Source organism: Pteropus alecto, unplaced genomic scaffold (assembly GCF_000325575.1).
Source record: "Pteropus alecto unplaced genomic scaffold, ASM32557v1 scaffold21, whole genome shotgun sequence".
In the NCBI taxonomy this organism is placed as follows: Eukaryota; Metazoa; Chordata; class Mammalia; order Chiroptera; family Pteropodidae; genus Pteropus; species Pteropus alecto.
In genome coordinates this window covers 16,522,921-16,539,967 of record NW_006436282.1, presented here as the reverse complement: position 1 = coordinate 16,539,967, position 17,047 = coordinate 16,522,921, and the positions used below count along the sequence as shown (strand labels likewise).

Sequence of the window (17,047 nt, the reverse complement as noted above, 5' to 3'; positions counted from 1 at the left end):
CCCTAGGTCTTTTTGGTAGTACTTAGAAGCCAAGATCTGAGCTCTAAGTTTGCTCATTGCTATTGTGATGTCTTTGCTTCCAAGCCCTTTCATGGGCATTGTTAGAGAAAACATACTATAGACAAGCATACATTTACATCAATACATAATTCTGTATATTAAAAATTACGAGTTCACAAAAACTTTCACTTCCAACCCAAGATCATGGGATTCATTTTATTTTCCTCCTATATTTCAAACTTCCTTGATAGTGAGAAACTTGGCTCCCATTATTCTTAACATTTATTTTGAGCAATCCTCTGTATTAAACCAATCTTTCATTGTGACCATTGACTTCTTTGCTGGACTTAAACTATCTAAAGATCTAAAATACGAGTGGTGGTTGAAGCTTAATGTGGGTGAGCATGATGCTTGGTGAAGGTGAAGTAGGCAAGGCCCAAATCCCAATTGAGATCATCTAGGTGGAGTGATGTGTGAGATGATGAGAGCCTAGAGCTGAGGCATGCAGAACTCAGTGGTGATCAGTTAGGGAAGGAGTAGGCAGAAATCAGGAGAGTGGGGTCACACAAAGGAAAGTTTCAGTTACAAGATGAAAGAATAAAAACTTCTACCTCCTTTTCTTCTTGAAAATCATCTAAAAAATAAGAGGCAAAACAAGGAAAAACATCATCTTTGATTATACTAGGGGATAACCATAATCTCCAACCACAATTTTTGAAGGCTGAATGCACATAGGAGAAGATTAAATAGTAAATTACTTAGGAGAGAGGAAGAAAGTCAAATTCCTTTAAGGTGTCCACACAGAAGGCTGAAAAGTCTCAGTAATTAAAAGCCAACAGTTAACAGAGAAGGGCGGATTCTGTGAAAATCTATGTAAAGTGCAATTAGAACCTAGCTCCATAAATCCACCCAGTGTGACAACTCCATCACCCTTTTCTGATGGGGTTAGGTTTTTTCCTTGAAAAAAGAGAACAAAAGCCTTCAGATTCCAGAATATCAAGTACTTAGGGGGAAAATTATGGTACCAATAAGAGGGACTAAACTATTCTTATTGAATGGTTAAGCGTTCCCTTTGCCTAAGCTCCAGAAATCCTGTGGCTAAGCTTATAGTCACCTTCTTCCCAACCTGCCCACCCCCACGCAAGGGGCAGGAGTTTGTCAGATTATTTTCTAGAGAATCAAACATTCTCCCCAAAATATCTATGATCTCTCATGGATCCCCAACAAAAACCAATGGTCATTCTCTCATCATATGAAAAAGTTCACTGATAATTAAGCCCACCTTGTACACAAAAATTAACTTTAAAAAATTAAGTTTATTGGGGGGTAACATTGGTTAATATAATTATATAATTTTCAGGTGTACATTATCACTTGACATCTATATATTCTATTCTGTGATTATCACCCAAAGTCCAGTTTCCTTCAGCTACCATATATTTGATCCCCTTTACCCACTTCATCCTCTCCCTAACCCCTATCAACTTTTTAATGTCTCATTTTAAATATAAATACAGCCAGGGATCAGATATTTGAAGAAAGACTCCAACAGGAAAGAGCAAACAGAAAAAAAAAATCAGAGGACACAAACACACCAAGAGTATTAAAAAATGTTAAAAGAAACTAAAATATCCTTAGAGAACATAACATGAAAAAAGAACATGCTATATAAAAGAACAATCATAAAAAGAAAATGCTCTTGGAAATTAAACATGGATGGTGGAAATAAATTCAGTAGAGGGTTGGAAGTCTCTTATAAGAATTGAATAAAATCAGATCCCCATTTTACAGCTTTGTTAGGGGAGGCTTAAAACTCTGGAAAACAAAGAGCTTTCTAGTTAGTAAGAATAACATTTGAGACAATTTCCCAGCATGGATCTTTTAAAAATTTGGTCCAAAGTAATTTGAATCACCTTGGGAAGGAGAAAAGTTAGGAAGATGAAAGTACACCCAAGCTTTTCAGTCTTTTGAGGCAATTGTTGAGAAAGGAGAATATTCAGAAGAAGGTTTTAAGTGTAAATGATGCAACCTGTAAAATGTCCTTTCATATTACCAAATTATTGAGGCTTAGTGAGAGCTGATTTGGTGCCATGTTGGAGTGGATTGAATTTTCTGAGGCTGTTGGCATATTTTAATAGTATTACTTGTAAAAAGCAAAATTCCAAATATGTTCTTTATCCTGGCATATGCAGCAAATCCAAACTTTTGGCTATTAACAGTATGTAAGGCAAAAGGAATATAGACTGCTTGCTTAAATAATTCTTTATTAAATGGCTCATTTTCATGATTTAGAATTTTCTGCGAGACTGTCAGAAAGTAATTACTGTTCTTTATTAAATGGCTCATTTTCATGATTTAGAATTTTCTGTGAGACTGTAATAAAGTAATTACTGTTTTTTACAGCAGCTTTTTTTTCAAGACATTAAACTTTCATTTTCATGTTGTGAGTTTCAAAAGAATAAACTAAACTGCTCTGTCTCCAAAATGGTGTCACTGCAAACAATGTAACATTAACATATCACATATCTACTAAAAAGAACATAGAACACTTTATAGGATAGAAATTTTTTTGGGGGGGGTAATAGAAAAAATACTTGCCAATATATTGTATTTTTACTCATTATGCTGGTGACAATTTTGTAAAATATTCCAAGTCAGAAAAGACGCTAATTATGAATTACTAAGATTACTAAGAAAAAACCCCGTCATTATAACCTATGTCAAACCTGTCGATGTACTTATTATAGTGTATTCTAGTGAGCTGAAACAGCCTAAAGGCTAGTCTATTTAAAATATCTTAAATAGTAATGTATATTCCATATGGTATTGCATTAAATTAAGCAATATAACCAAATTGTAGTATGATAAATGGATATTCTGCCCTCAAAAATGTCAAACAGGACATTATTTCAATGAAGTAAAAACCTCAAAATCCAACATAAAAATGTTCAGAATAGGCAAATCTAGAGACAAAGATTAATAATTGCCTACGGCTGGGGTGTTTGGAGGGATATAACTGGGTTGAATAATGTCCCCCTAAAATTCATGTCCACCCAGCACTTCAGAATGTGATGTTATTTGCAAACAGGGTCTTTGTAGACGCCATTAGCTAAGATGAGGTCATATTGAATTGGGGGGAGGATGGGCTAAATCCAATGATTGTTGTCCTTATAATACCACATGAAGCCACAGACACACAGGGAAGAAGGCCCTGTGAAGACAGGCAGTGATTGGAGTGAGGCAGTTACAAGCCAGAGAAGGCCGAGATTGTCAGCAACCACCAGGAGTGAGGGGAGAGGCACAGGCAGTTTCTGCCTCAGAACCTCCAGAAGGAAGTAACTGGGCTAACACCTTGATGTAAGACTTCTGGTCCCCTGAACTGTGAAAGAATAAATTTCTGTTGTTTTAAGCCACCAAGTTCATGGTAATTTGTTCCAGGAGCCATAGGGAAATAGTACGTGGGGAAGATGGGGAGTGACTGCTAATGAGTATGGGGTTTCTTTTTATGGTGATAAAAATGTTCCAAAATTGTGATGACATTTGCGCAATTCTGTGAATATTTTAAAGACCACTGAATGGTACACTTTAAATGGCGAATTGTTGGATACGCGATTTATATCTTAATAAAGTTGTATGTATGTACATAAAAACCCTATGTAAATAAAATACACCATTATGCTTTTAATAATTCATTTTTCATTTAAACATTTTTAGGGTTTAAGATTATAATTTCCATATAAAGAAAACGAAAATTAAAATAAAAACATTGCTTCACAAGTTTTAAAAACGACCATTACCTGACACATTTAAAATAATGAATAAAACTTAGCACTCTATTTTAAGTTAAAAAATATTTAATATTACCAGATAAAAACACTGATGGTGACAGCTTTATATGGCTCATTCCATACATTCCATAATGTAAAAGGGCAAGACCTTACTAGGAAAGAAATGAGTAGATGGGTTTGTAAAAGATTTATTGACCACATATAAGCAATTAATACGAGATGACAAATATTCAAATTATTACAAAACTTTTAGATACAATGGGGTCAAATAACTCTGATGTGTCTTTCTAAGAAAAAGAAATCATGTACCTTTTAATCCACAAGAAGTTCAAAGTCAACATTGATATTGTATAACTATCAGTGCTATCCTAGTGGCCTATAAATTTGCTATAAATAGCTTTATTTTTTGCTAGTCAATCACTCTTACTATGATTGGATTTTAACAGTGAGGACTGAAGAGGCATAATCATTTTTTAAGCACTGAGTAAAAACAGTGATATAAATTAATGATGGATGTTAGGCTTGACATCTGGTTTTTATAAGATGAAATATATTTAATTGGAGGACTCTGGTTCATTTTTAAGTCCCAAAATGTGTTTATGAAATTTTGTGAGAGAATATGTGTATGCCTTGACTCACTCTGCCTTGCTTTTAAAATGGAATATGTTTGGCACTAAATTGAACAAATGAAGACCAGCAAAATTATGTGAGACTAAGCTGCTCCATCAGAGTTGCCTGTCCTGACTTATAATTCATATTACTTCTTAATTCTTGACTGAGCTGAAACAGACTTACTACATAGTACTTGTGATGTATGAAAACAGAATCTAGAGCTAAGATGAGACTGCTTCACTGATGAGCCAATCCCTCACTCTGTCATAATCATAGTTACAAATGTGACATTCATTTAATAATTCATATTTTCACCAAATGCTTATAATTTTTCAAGTTTTCTTGCTAGATATTTTCTTGGTTATGTGGCCAGCTAAAATATGGTATTTGAATTAAGTAAGGAAATTCATATAAAAAACATCTATTTTATAGGGATCTTTCTTTACTTGAAACTTCTTCAAAAAAACAAAACACCAAACGAAAACTTTGTAACCAAACTCTTGGAACAAAGCACTGGCGGCCATATTTTTGAGTCTCCAGTGAGTCTCGAAGTCCACTCATTTTTCAAGTTTCAAGAGTTTCTTCATTTGCTCCACAAGTATCAACAACACAAATTAGACAACTCGTTACTGGAAAAGCTCGAACTTTGGAGTTGGCAATCCATTTGTCTGTTTCGGTATTATATTCAAGGATGTGTCCTAATCGACCTACACCTTGAAAACCAGCCAAGACATAAACTATAGAGCCAACTGCTGCACACTTCACTGTTACACCCTTCCATGGCATCGGTGAGACCATCTTCCATTCGTTTAATTTAATATCATAATATTCCACATTGTCCAGACCACCTTCGAAAGAATAAAATGTGAACAACTATATGAACAATTTTAAGAAGACATCTTAAAGTAATAATTCTTTGCATTTTCCCAAGATACTATTATGAAAAATTTTTGAGCATGCAGAAAAGTTGTAAGAAATTCACAATGAATGCCCACATATCTACCATTTAAATTCTTCTCACCTTAATATAATAAAAAGTTACTTTTTCTGTTGTTTTAGAATCATAAATGTTTATATTCCACAAAATAAAAAATTTGCTATTTTGGAAAAATAAAAAAGTCAACTGATCTGTAGATTTTCCTTCTGATTAACTTTGATTATAATTATTCAAATGTCCTTTTTAGGCCTTCTGCTACTTATCCTTCAGCAGTTTACAGAAAATACCAATGAGTAGAGGCAGAAGGGAAAGAAGTTATTTGTTATACTTATGTAATGCTTAAAGTTACTGATGAAAATGAGGTTTGTGGACTATCTATACATTCAGTCCAGGTTTCCATTATTTAAAGCAATTATTTAAGATTAGTATATTATTTAAGAAAATAAAAAGGTCAAATTTACTAATTTCAAAAATAGTAATATTGATTATTTTTATGCAATGTTTAAAAATGTATAGGAAACTTTGCCATTCAGAGCCTGGATCCAAGTCCTAAAACTTGTATTTAAAAAGTTTTAAAAGTTTTTTTAAGATTCAAATGTTTCTGTTATTCAATAGTTCTTAACCTAGTGTGATAACATTCCCCAGGCGGTATTTGGAAATTTGTGGAAGCCCTCGGAGGTTGTCACAATGACTGATGACCATTGCCCACATTTCATGAACAGAGACATACTCCAATTTCATAAAATATGGTAAACGTACCCCAATGTTCCATAAAATATATTAGTCCCCAGAAACTATAATAATAAGTGTAATGATGTATGTGATAAATGCTTGTATCTAGATTTTAAGAAACATTTCAATAATTTAAGATAAGAAAATATCAGCAAACTCATTGAGAAAGCTGAACAGTGAATTAACATCAGATAGATACCTAAGCCATTCTGACCACCCACAGCAAATATCTTGTCTTTTACAAACACCAGTCCATGATTCTTCCTGGCCTCAATCATTGGACACAATTCAGTCCATCTGAAAAAATAAAAGAAAATTTTTAGTGTACTTATTCATGGGCAGTAAAAGGATTCATACTAATTTATAAGAAAGGTTTGTTATCCCAGTTAAGTGCTCGTTTACCACTAGCAAATGTGAACACACACACACATGTCCGGAAAGCTAGAAAACAAAAGCATAACAGTGGTTTTGAGTAATTTATTTACAGGTCGGGTAAATGCAGATTTTATTCTCTTTAACTCCTATAGGTCATAAGATATAGAGGATCTCTGGAGACTATTAACATAACATGTCTTTGGAAGAAATCCACTTCCTGTAGTTCACAATAACTTGTAAAAACGGTAACAAAAAAGAAGGAAAAGATACATAGGAGAATATAAAGCACTAACACTGTCACATGTGGTATTAGTTAATATTTACGTACGAATAAGTAAAACACAAATTTATCATGGGCCTCTAGCAATCAGCAAATTAGTAGTACCTGTTACTATTCACACATTCATCTTCAAATCTACTCTTAGAACTTTAGGCAGCTCGAGTGTCAAAAGTACTGTCATATCATTCTGTCAAATTTAATAGCTTATTAGCATGTTGCTGTGTTCACAGCCACTACTACACATACCAAGATTGAGAATATAAATATGGACACGAGTGTTGAAGAACATTAATTCACAGGTGCCAGCATCATATACACAGACACTGTGTTTAGCTATTTTTTTCCCCTATGAGATTCAACCCCTTCTTTTGCATACACTCCCGTACACACGACTGACATCTGTGATGGTGAAGGTGGTACTGGCATACAGGCTTGTGCTCTCGACAGCTATTATAAACCAAAATACCCCAAACTACAAAAGGAAAATTTGGCATAAGCATAACTCCCTAATATGGTTATTTCTCTCTCTTTTTAAAAACAATTGGATAAATTTAACCTTTTAAAACATAATTAGGGTATAATGATTAGCTATGAAATATTAACAACTCTTTTGTTGGTTTATATTAATGTATTTTTAAAAAAATGGTTTGACGGTCACCATTCTCATTTTCAGAACACTCAGTAAGGTGAGGTGGGCAATACTGCTCCTGTCCTTCAGGATAAACACACGTGCTCATCTGGGTGAAAAGACTAGCGACTAGCACACAGCTGGGAGTGGGAGAGCTGGCTGAGGCCTCTACTGCCTCTCCACACGGTGAGCTTCAGAGAGTGAGCTGTCAGCATTAAACATACTATTTGACTTGGAAAAATTTAATAGCCATAGCCCTCTCTTCTCCGATTATGCCCATGATATGAAGAGCATGTTTTCACGTGTATATAAATCTCCTGAAGGTTTTGCAAAACACACTTCCTTTTATAATTCACATGCAGAGATTGCACTAGGTCTTGCTCTCTCCAACGTGAAGCTTAGTGTTTAGAAGCTTTCCTCAAAATTCTGACTGCACAGGCTTCATTTCTTAGCTTCCAATTAAACCCGTTCTAGTCACAAAACGCTGAAGAAAACTGTCAAAATTGGGAAGAAACAGTCTTACAAACCTGGATGGACTGATCATGTATTAGAAAAGAAACCACAGTAATATGTAACATAACTTATTTTTCATTTTGAGATTTGTTTAATTATATTCACACTAGCTTTTTTTTTTTCACTTAGGAAAATTTAAGGGCATTGAAGAGAAATAGAGAATTCAAATTTAACACATTAGCTCAATATATACGAAACTAAAGAAATGCTAAGTTGTGTTTTAAAATATTCCCCAAACTGAATATATGTGGCTACTTTTAAAAAATACTGAGGTTGAAGAATTCCCTTAATATTTTTTCTCTGCTACTATGAACAGAATATTATTTCAATATCTCAAAATTTAGAAGCCTGGAGTTTACATAGTATGGGTTTTACTTTAAGTGATTTTTTAGAAGTGAAGAAAGAATTAGGGAGCAGGATAAAATAGACTGCAGTTTTCCAACTAGTATTCTGTAATACTTTTTGAGTACAGGGTTTACAGGAGGAAGGACAGTAGTTATACGCCCTCTCCTGTGGTGGGGACAATATGGGGTGGATAGTTGAGTTGAGGGATGATGGGATGAGGATAAGGGGTATTCCTAGTGTGCCCTGGCAAGTAAATTTTGAAAGAAGTTGTAAATTTGAAGATTTCAAGAGATTTCCTAGTTTCAACACTTTAACAAAAGACAAGTTTCAAGATAAGCTGCTTTTCAATTCTATTCCTAACATCGGTAAACCAGTTGAGCAAAATATGAGAAAAGAACCACTGTAATTGCATTTTTGTTTGGGAAAGGCGTTATTGATTATGCTTCCTTAAATCCTTTAAAAATAGGTGAGAAGCATACATAAATGAACACGAATGATATTTTATAATTCCATTGTTACTAGTTATTAAAAAAAAGCAACAGCCGGAGTGGAAGACTTCTATGTTTCGTTGTCTGGCAATATTTCCTAAATATAAAATTTGAGCCCAAGAGTTTTGGTGCCATTCTTTGGCATAACATTTAAACTGAATGCACTTACTCAATCACTTGTTCTGGTAAAAGAAGAATAATCCTTTCAAAAAGCAAGTGACCTTAATGTAGTTCTTTAGATGTTTTGAGTATCAACAAAAAGTCTGACTGGAAATCATCTGTGTTCATTTCCTCATTAGTTTCATGTCACTGTAGTTACCTCTGTCCCCAGTGTCCGCTGATTTAGCACACTTCCTTTGGCTACATTAAATGGGTTCCATCGTTAATTACGAAGTCAGAAAAGTCAGAAAAACTGGCTGTTTATTTCTTTAGCATCTTGCCTTTTAAAAAGCAATTATTTACTCTGCAGTTGATTTAAGAATACTTTTGCTTAATAAATGTAAATCCAAACATACTTTGGTAAGCGCAAACTCAAAAGACATTATACCTAGCATTATGACTTATTGATGTCACGAACCAATATACGATATTTCTAATTAAAGGCAAATTTACTACTGATCATAAAAATTTCCCCCTCCTCCCCTACATTTCTTGACCTCTCAAAAATATTTTATGAGTTTGATGAATCAGTCAGACTTGTCTCATTCATAGGCATTTATTGCACAAGCAGAAGCAGAAAGGGAGGGACTCCCATGGGTATAAGCTAAAGCCATTTCTTAAGGTGTTCAGGCTATAGATATGCCCCTGACCTAGCACATACAAAAGTGTATGTACTATAGACCCGGAACTCATATAATACTGAATGTCAACTGTAATTGAAAAAAAAAAAAAAAAGTTTAAGTGTATGTGCATGCTTAATACAGGAACTAAATTCTTCTGCTGGGTTCCTTCTGCCTTTTGAAGTCATCTTCCACTGAGCTTATAGAATACAATTAACTGTGAAATAAGAGTTTTAAATTGGTACATACGTTTCTGTGGCGGGATCATAAACTTCACAGGAATTCAGCACTCGCCCAGAAACATTGTTCCCCAGACTTCCACCACAAACATAGATGAGGCCATTGGCTTCTACCATTCCGTGGCTGCAGCGCTGCGTCAGCATGCTGGGCTTCGTGTGCCAGCTTTCAGTTCTTGTATCATAGCACTCAAATAAATACAGAGCTGAGTTTCCTGTAAAACAAGAGGGTCTCATCATGCTTCATGTGGTGTGTGTGCGGGCTTGGAGGAGCGTGCTGCAGAGCTGAGCTAGTGACTGGAGGGAAGAATTTAGGGTTGTAGTCTTTTCTATACTCAACCAACTAACTACAACGGCCAAACACAAGGAAAGCTTAAGAAAAGCTAAGTTTTTCATACAGATTTTGGAAAATATTCAAGAAAGGATCTGTTGGAGAGACTTATTTATTGGTAATTAAACTTTAGAAAAAGAAATGGGTTTGCTCTCAAAAGAAAAATTAAATAAGAGACTGTATGTATGTCTTCAAGCCCAGCTGTGTATGACAGGAATTATCCAAATTTCAAATGTTTACACAGAGGGGAAAAGCATAGCTATTTACAGATGGTAAATCCATACCTTAAAGTATGAAAACTACTATCTGATAATATTCTGAGCCTTTTCGTTTAATATTCTATATCAGCCACTGCACCATTAACAAAACTACTCTTTCTGACTGCCCTCATGGTTGTGTATAAGCCCTGATGTCAAATTGGTCCATTCTTCAGTATAGCTCGAGTTATCACTGTGTGTTTCTGGTACTTTGATGATATGTTTTAATGGCAAAACACATGTTCATTCTGTTTTACAACTTCTGCACATTAAAGGGGCCCAATAAAGAGTTTTCAAAATGGTACTATTAAAGATCAAGTGCTTTTTTCCTTTCCAAGAAAAAAAAAAGTTAGAACTTTACCAAATTATTTCTCATCTCTTACTCTTCCAGACTTTGCAAATGCTTAAAGACCCCACCCCCACCCTTACCCACACCCTTACCCCCACCCCCACTACCACCCGTATAATACTCAATTGCAACCAAGGTCTATGAAAAGCAAAGATCAGTGAGTAACAAACAGAAGAAGCAACGGTAATGACTAACATCTTTTAAAAATTTTTAAACATTTTTAATTTTGTAGATTTAGTTGGTCGATAATTTTGTAGGTTTAGCTGGGGAAATATACAGTATAACAGATATAAAAAACCAAGTAAAAGACAGAGTAAATGCTGAAGAAATGATCTACTACACTTTCTACAAAAAGCATATCTACAGAACAGTTACTTTCTACTATTTTTAAGATTTCTTGTATTTGACATATGCTGTATTAGACATTCTTTGAAGATGCTTTAAAGAGGGAAAATGGTCACCTCAAGTCACATTTAGGAAATTATAATTTTTCTTTTATTTATTTGATAGCTAGTGTGGGCGATGTGAAAACTTAAAACAGATAAATATGCTAGTCAAAAGTAAAACATTCTTTGGGCTAATATAAAAGTCATCAAAGAAAATAAAAAGATGTAGTTAACATTTAAATTCCATACCTTAGGTTTATTTGGTCTTCCTAGTTTTCTTTATAAGGCCATTATTCAGCTAAAGATATTACTTGAAAAGATGAAAGCATATAAAAGCTATGATGTGTCTAGTCTTCACATAGAATATTCATTTAGAAAAAGACCACTTACTGGACACTAACTTATTACCCATTAACAAGAAAGGTTTTTACACCTGCACCTACACCCCGTTCTGATCAATAAGCATAAAATACCACTGTCAGTCATTTTATTCTAAAATTAAAGAATATAGTAAATAAAGAGATCATTCTTAGTTTTTTTTTCTGATACAAAGAAAGATAATACAAAATTTAAAAGCTTGAATGTAGTAAAGTGGTCTTTAAGGATCTATGAGGAAGCCACACTTGAAATCTTTAAAGCAAATAATATTACGTATCTAAAACAACTAATCTAGAACTAAAATCCAGACAGTGTCAATGAACACTTCGATATGACAAAAAATGGATAATTTACATAATCTAGGAAGCTGAATTTTTTTGTAAATTAATGATTTATAAAGGAGTAAGGTAAACCTGTAGAAAAATAGGCTTTAAAATGTAACATATGTATTTAAATTACGTCAAAAAATGCCTAGACGAATAACACCGATTGTTTATTTAAATATGAAAGCCAAAATACTCAGCTCTAAAGCACATCCCCCAAACAAAACACTCAGTGAGTCCTTACCAACTTCGGAACCTCCAGATGTATAAATTTTGCCTTCTGCGGCACAGGCAGCAAGGCTGTCTCTAGGTGTTGGAGGGCCCAGTTTGGAATACCAGCTATCCTTCACGACATTATAACAGTCCATTCGTTTTATGGGGAAAAGCTGAGAGCCACCCAAAATGTATACTACGTTGTCCCAAAATACGCATGCGGCATCTCTTCGTTTTTCAAAGGGGCAACGGATGTCTGTCCAGCTGTAATCCTGTAATAGGACAGGACAGGAAGCTTTCAGTAATGGAAAAATATAACTAGAAAGGACGAAGCAAAGATATAGTTGAGAAAATACAAAATATAAGAGTATGTTAACTTACTAGGGTACATATAAAAATGTTTGTTTTGAGACCATTATCTAATCTGTATGATTTCTTCAGAATGTTGGTTAGCTGGGGCAGAGGGCAAGAAAAAGACAGTGGCTACTTTGGGTCTTTTCTGGCTCTAAAATAAATTTTAACACATTTAGATGTATCACCATCGCCCGGTGTTCTTCTATTCTTTCTGTTACTGAGAATATAAGAAAATTCTAAAATAAGTAGTTGTTATTTTAAAAAAGTTTTTTTTTTTTTCTCCAGATGTGAGTATGTGCATCCCTTCTCTGCCAAGTGTAGAGAGTATTAATAATCAATGAAATTATAAAGCATAAACTGCCATTATCCAATAGATGTCTAAAGCTAGAAGGTAATTTGTGGACTTCTGTGAGATATTTTTTGCAACCATTCAGTTGAGCCAGTGTAGTCAGTCATACTCTTAAAGCTGTGATATTTACTATAAAATACTTGAGTACAGTAGTCACCCCTTATCCACGGTGGATAGCTTGCAAGGCCCCCAGTGGAGGTCTTAAACTGTGGATAGTACTAAACCCTAGTATATACTATGTTTTTTCATATACATACACACCTACGATAAAGTTTAATTTATAAATTAGGCACAGTTAGAGATTAACAATAACTAGCAATAAAATAGAACAATTATACCAACATACTGGAATAAAAGTTATGTGGATGCTGAGTCTCTCTCAAAATATCTTTCTGTGCCATACTCACCCTTCTTCTTGTGATGACGTGAGATGATACAATGTCTACGTGATGAGACGAAGTGAGGCGAATGACGTAGGCATTGTGACGTAGTGTTAGGCTACTACTGACCTTCTGACAATATGTCACAAGGAGAATTATCAAGCCACGACTTATGAATTGTTTATTTCTGAATTTTTCCACGTAATATTTTTGGACCATGGTTGACCATAGGTAACTGAAACTGCAGAAAGCGGTAAGGGACACTACTGTAACCTGTTCTGAGTCATCTGGAAATTCACTTTTACTTCTCAATGATTAGACATGAGCACCTACCACAGTGAGGGGTGTTCACAGCAGCACTGTTTCCTCAGGATGTTTGATGGCATCCAAGGATACGTGTGCCCTTCTTCTAGGCAAATGTATGGGAGAATGCAAACAAAGTTACAGCACCGTGGACTCTCCTTGTTTTGAGGAACGAAAATGGCCAAAAATAACTAAGGTCAGACAGAAATCCAAACATTTCCATCTCCCTGAGCAAAGCAGTGTGTGTGATGAATAACAGTGAGTTTCCTTTGGGAAAATGTCAACTAATATCTACCATGCTAGTGTCTCGTGTTTCAGGCAATCATCGGATTAGATCAAAGTATTATAGAAAATAAAGATTGGTCTCTTAGCAAGAAGAGCCTCTGATTAGAATACCTTGACTCCTAGTGATCATAAACATTCTGCTTTTTAGGTGACCAGAAAAACAGAACCTTAATCCATTTTTTATTCTCAAGTTAGGTTCTATGTGTCCCCCTGGGTTACTCTGTGGTATGCCAATTGGTAGGCACATAAGCTACAGGATAAATGTAACATCTTCTTGAAGCTTCATTTTTACTAAACAAAAACTGAAAATCTGAAGAAAAATGTAAAAAAAAAATTTTTTTTTCTTAGAGAAACTGTATACCACAGAAATAAAAAAAAGAGAGAGAAAATAAGGACCACGTTCTTCAGGGAGTGATCCCTCAAACCTAATGATTCTTTCACATATTCTGCAAATCTACTCATAAGTACTACCTCACCAAGTTCATTAGCAGAGAAATACAATTTCATTAATAGATCGTTAACTCAGTGAATCTCAAGTCTTGCACTTCTACACCTAATTTATTGATATTTACTATTAGAAAGCAACATGAAAACTTTTTCATAATTTCTAAAGATATCCTCAAGAACATTATGTTTCCATGCTCTTAATTTCAGGATGAGAAAATTGGTCATATATTCTTTTTTTTTTTTTAACGCCTACAGCACCTGGTCTTCCCAGGTGGTCTCCCATCCAAGTACTAACCAGGCCCGACCCTGCTTAGCTTCCGAGATCAGATGAGATTGGGCACGTTCAGGGTGGCATGGCCGTAGACAGTCATATGTTCTTTTAAATGATCTCCAGCACCTGCTTTTCTTCAAATGAAAAATAACTGCCCATGTTGAATCTGGGATTAAAAAAACAAAATACTTTTTTTCTTTTAACTAAATGAGCTTAAACATTGAGACACTAGGATATGAGGTTTCAAAGAATGAATTCCAAAGAGTTTGGTAACAGAATAGTTCTAATATCACTCAGGGATTAGAATAGTGGATAAATGGGTGCTCACAGGTACCTGTCATGTATGGCTTGGCTAAAATTAATTGCTCTCTTAGAACTATAAGCCCAATGGAAAAATGATAAGCCTTTGTGTATGCAGTATGTGTATGTATGTGACACAGAACTAGGCACATACTTCTATCTACTTGCGATTTGGGCTACAATTTCTCTAGAAATGTTCAAGTTTTAAAATCTTTTCCAACTTTCTGTCATTGGTCACTGTACATGTTGGACACTAAGCTTGATAAATGCTCTATATAAATTCTGCTTAATAGTTCATATTCTAGGCAGATAAGTGAAACGACTCTTCAAAAATTTCTACCTAGAATGCAAAATGGACTTTCAGATAAAATTTAATGTTTTACATTTGGGCTTATTAAATATACCTGTCAGTATTTTTAAATACAGTATATTTAAATATATTTAAAAGTGTTAAATACACCACTTGAATATATCTGGCTTTGGTTGTATTTATGTGTCGGGGGAGGGGAGCTTATGATTTTTTTCTTTTTTTCCCATGTGTGTTTGGGTAGACCTCCCTGGGAAGTCTACCTAATTCCCCCAAACTACCTAATGCCACTTGTCTGAAATAAAGTACCTAAAAGGTGATTTGATGTTTGCCCTTCAGTAACTTGTCATTCCGCCTAGGCGATAATGCGGATAGTTGATAAGCAAAGCAGAGGGGAAAAATTTGAATGGGAAGTGAGGCTTGTCAGCTCAGTGGGCATGAGTGCCGGGTCCTAGTGGTGGGACCACTCCCAATCCGGGGCCTGCAGGTGGAGAAGGCTTACTTACAGCTCCCTGTACTGCTGGGCTACAGGGCAAACTAGAGGGACACGCAGCTTTCTTGTAAGCAAGAAGGTGGATGACAAGCACGAGTCACAGTGTGTGTACGTGTATGCACAGGAAACTGTTAGGCTACAAATATAATTTAAGTCAGTCAAGTTTAGTTGAGGGTTTTTAAGTTTGATTTTTATCTCTTCCATGAAAGGTATCCGTATTTAAGCTGCTGAGAAGATATAAAAATGGGAAAACTGAAAAGCCTGGAAGATAGAAGGACTTCTTAAGTTTTCACATTTCATGCAAAAATGTGTCCACACACATACACACGCAGACACTCCAAGGTATGAAGTCCTGTCTTGCCTATCTTGGTTAGTCGTAGTTAGCCTTTCTTGTATCTGCTGTGATCTACCACGTTCTAGATTTTTTCCAAGTTCAAGATGCCTTTCCTTTTTGTAGGCTTCTCCTACTTCCCTTCTCTGAATCCCCTCCACACTGAAGACTGGCCTTGATGACCGAGTACTCCATTACATCCTGTTCTGTGTGATTTTGCAGCCGCAGTGCGATGCTACACAGGAGTAAAACGCTTCTTGAGGTGAGGGGCTGTAGTAGTTTCTTTAAATGCCTCGAGGCAAAAACATTTAGTCTACTGTTTTCCTTGAGAACTGATTTTATATAATCTGTATTCTGAAAACACATAAATCCTCAAATAATAAAAATACTACAAATGTAGATTTTAATAAAGACAACCAAAATCCAAAATGAAAGAAATGCTTTTTATTTTTAAGACTTAAGAACTTTATTTTGGATCATACTGAAAGGAAGCAAAGCAAAATTAGGGGAGACAGGGTCTTAGAAAAAAAGGAAAGTAAAATTAAAATGATAAAACCTTAAGATTCCTTGCAAAAACTTCGAGGAGTCAATTTAATCTGAGTTTAAGCACTTTCTCTTAAGCCACTACCTGACTTATCTTAGTTTTAAGGGCTGTTAAGAAGTCAGAGGCATGGCGACAATCTACATAGAATGCAGGTTTATGTCAGATGCCGGAACATTCCCAGTAGTTTCATTTATTTCACAAGGTCACAAAGAATATAGCTCTAAGGAGCTGGGAAACTTGGGCACTGAACTAGGCTCTGTATGGAGGAGCTGTGGGTCTCACGTGACTCATTTAACCTCTCCAGGACGTTAGTTTCCTTATCTGTAAAACAAAAAGACTGAACCAGATGATCTTAGGGCCCCTCCCTTTAAACCCTAAAATCCAATGATCTTATGGTCCAAATAATTCAGAATGTATCATTAAGAGCTGTTATTAATTTATTCATTATTGAATACTTCCTTTTCCAGGAACTATGCTGAAATATCTTAAAACATTAATTTCCTCAATAACCCTATGAGAAAATAGCTTCACTTTACAGATAAGAAAACTATCTTATCAAAGGTCACAGCGTTAGAAAGTGGTGAGTGAATCCAAGATACAAGTCTAAATCTATCAAACTCCAGAGCTGTGCTCTTAACTCCTACATTGCCCTGATTCTCTTAAAAACTTTCTTATATGGCCTCCTAGAAAGAATACTGGATTAGGAGTGAAGTAATCTGCATTCTTCTCGTTC

The 17,047-nt window shown here is 35.1% G+C and overlaps 1 protein-coding gene and 1 non-coding gene across 4 annotated transcripts in view; both read right to left on the bottom strand.

Annotated features, from left to right (window-relative positions):
• Positions 1-3,832: 3,832 nt before the first annotated feature.
• KLHL7 (kelch like family member 7) overlaps positions 3,833-17,047 on the bottom strand; it is a 54,485-nt gene continuing 41,270 nt past the window's right edge. For 2 of the 3 annotated variants that reach the window (XM_015589508.2, XM_015589509.2), the window contains exons 8-11: positions 11,982-12,222; positions 9,727-9,928; positions 6,269-6,366; positions 3,833-5,248 (exon numbers count right to left, since the gene is read on the bottom strand). In XM_015589508.2, coding sequence (XP_015444994.1) covers positions 4,965-5,248; positions 6,269-6,366; positions 9,727-9,928; positions 11,982-12,222 — 825 coding nt within the window. In that variant the 3' untranslated portion in view covers positions 3,833-4,964. The remainder of the gene's footprint in view (positions 5,249-6,268; positions 6,367-9,726; positions 9,929-11,981; positions 12,223-17,047) is intronic. The other variant, XM_006911987.2, reaches the window with a different exon arrangement.
• LOC112479879 lies at positions 14,315-14,433 on the bottom strand. Its single transcript, XR_003046379.1, has one exon. It is a non-coding gene; the product is annotated as a 5S ribosomal RNA (ribosomal RNA).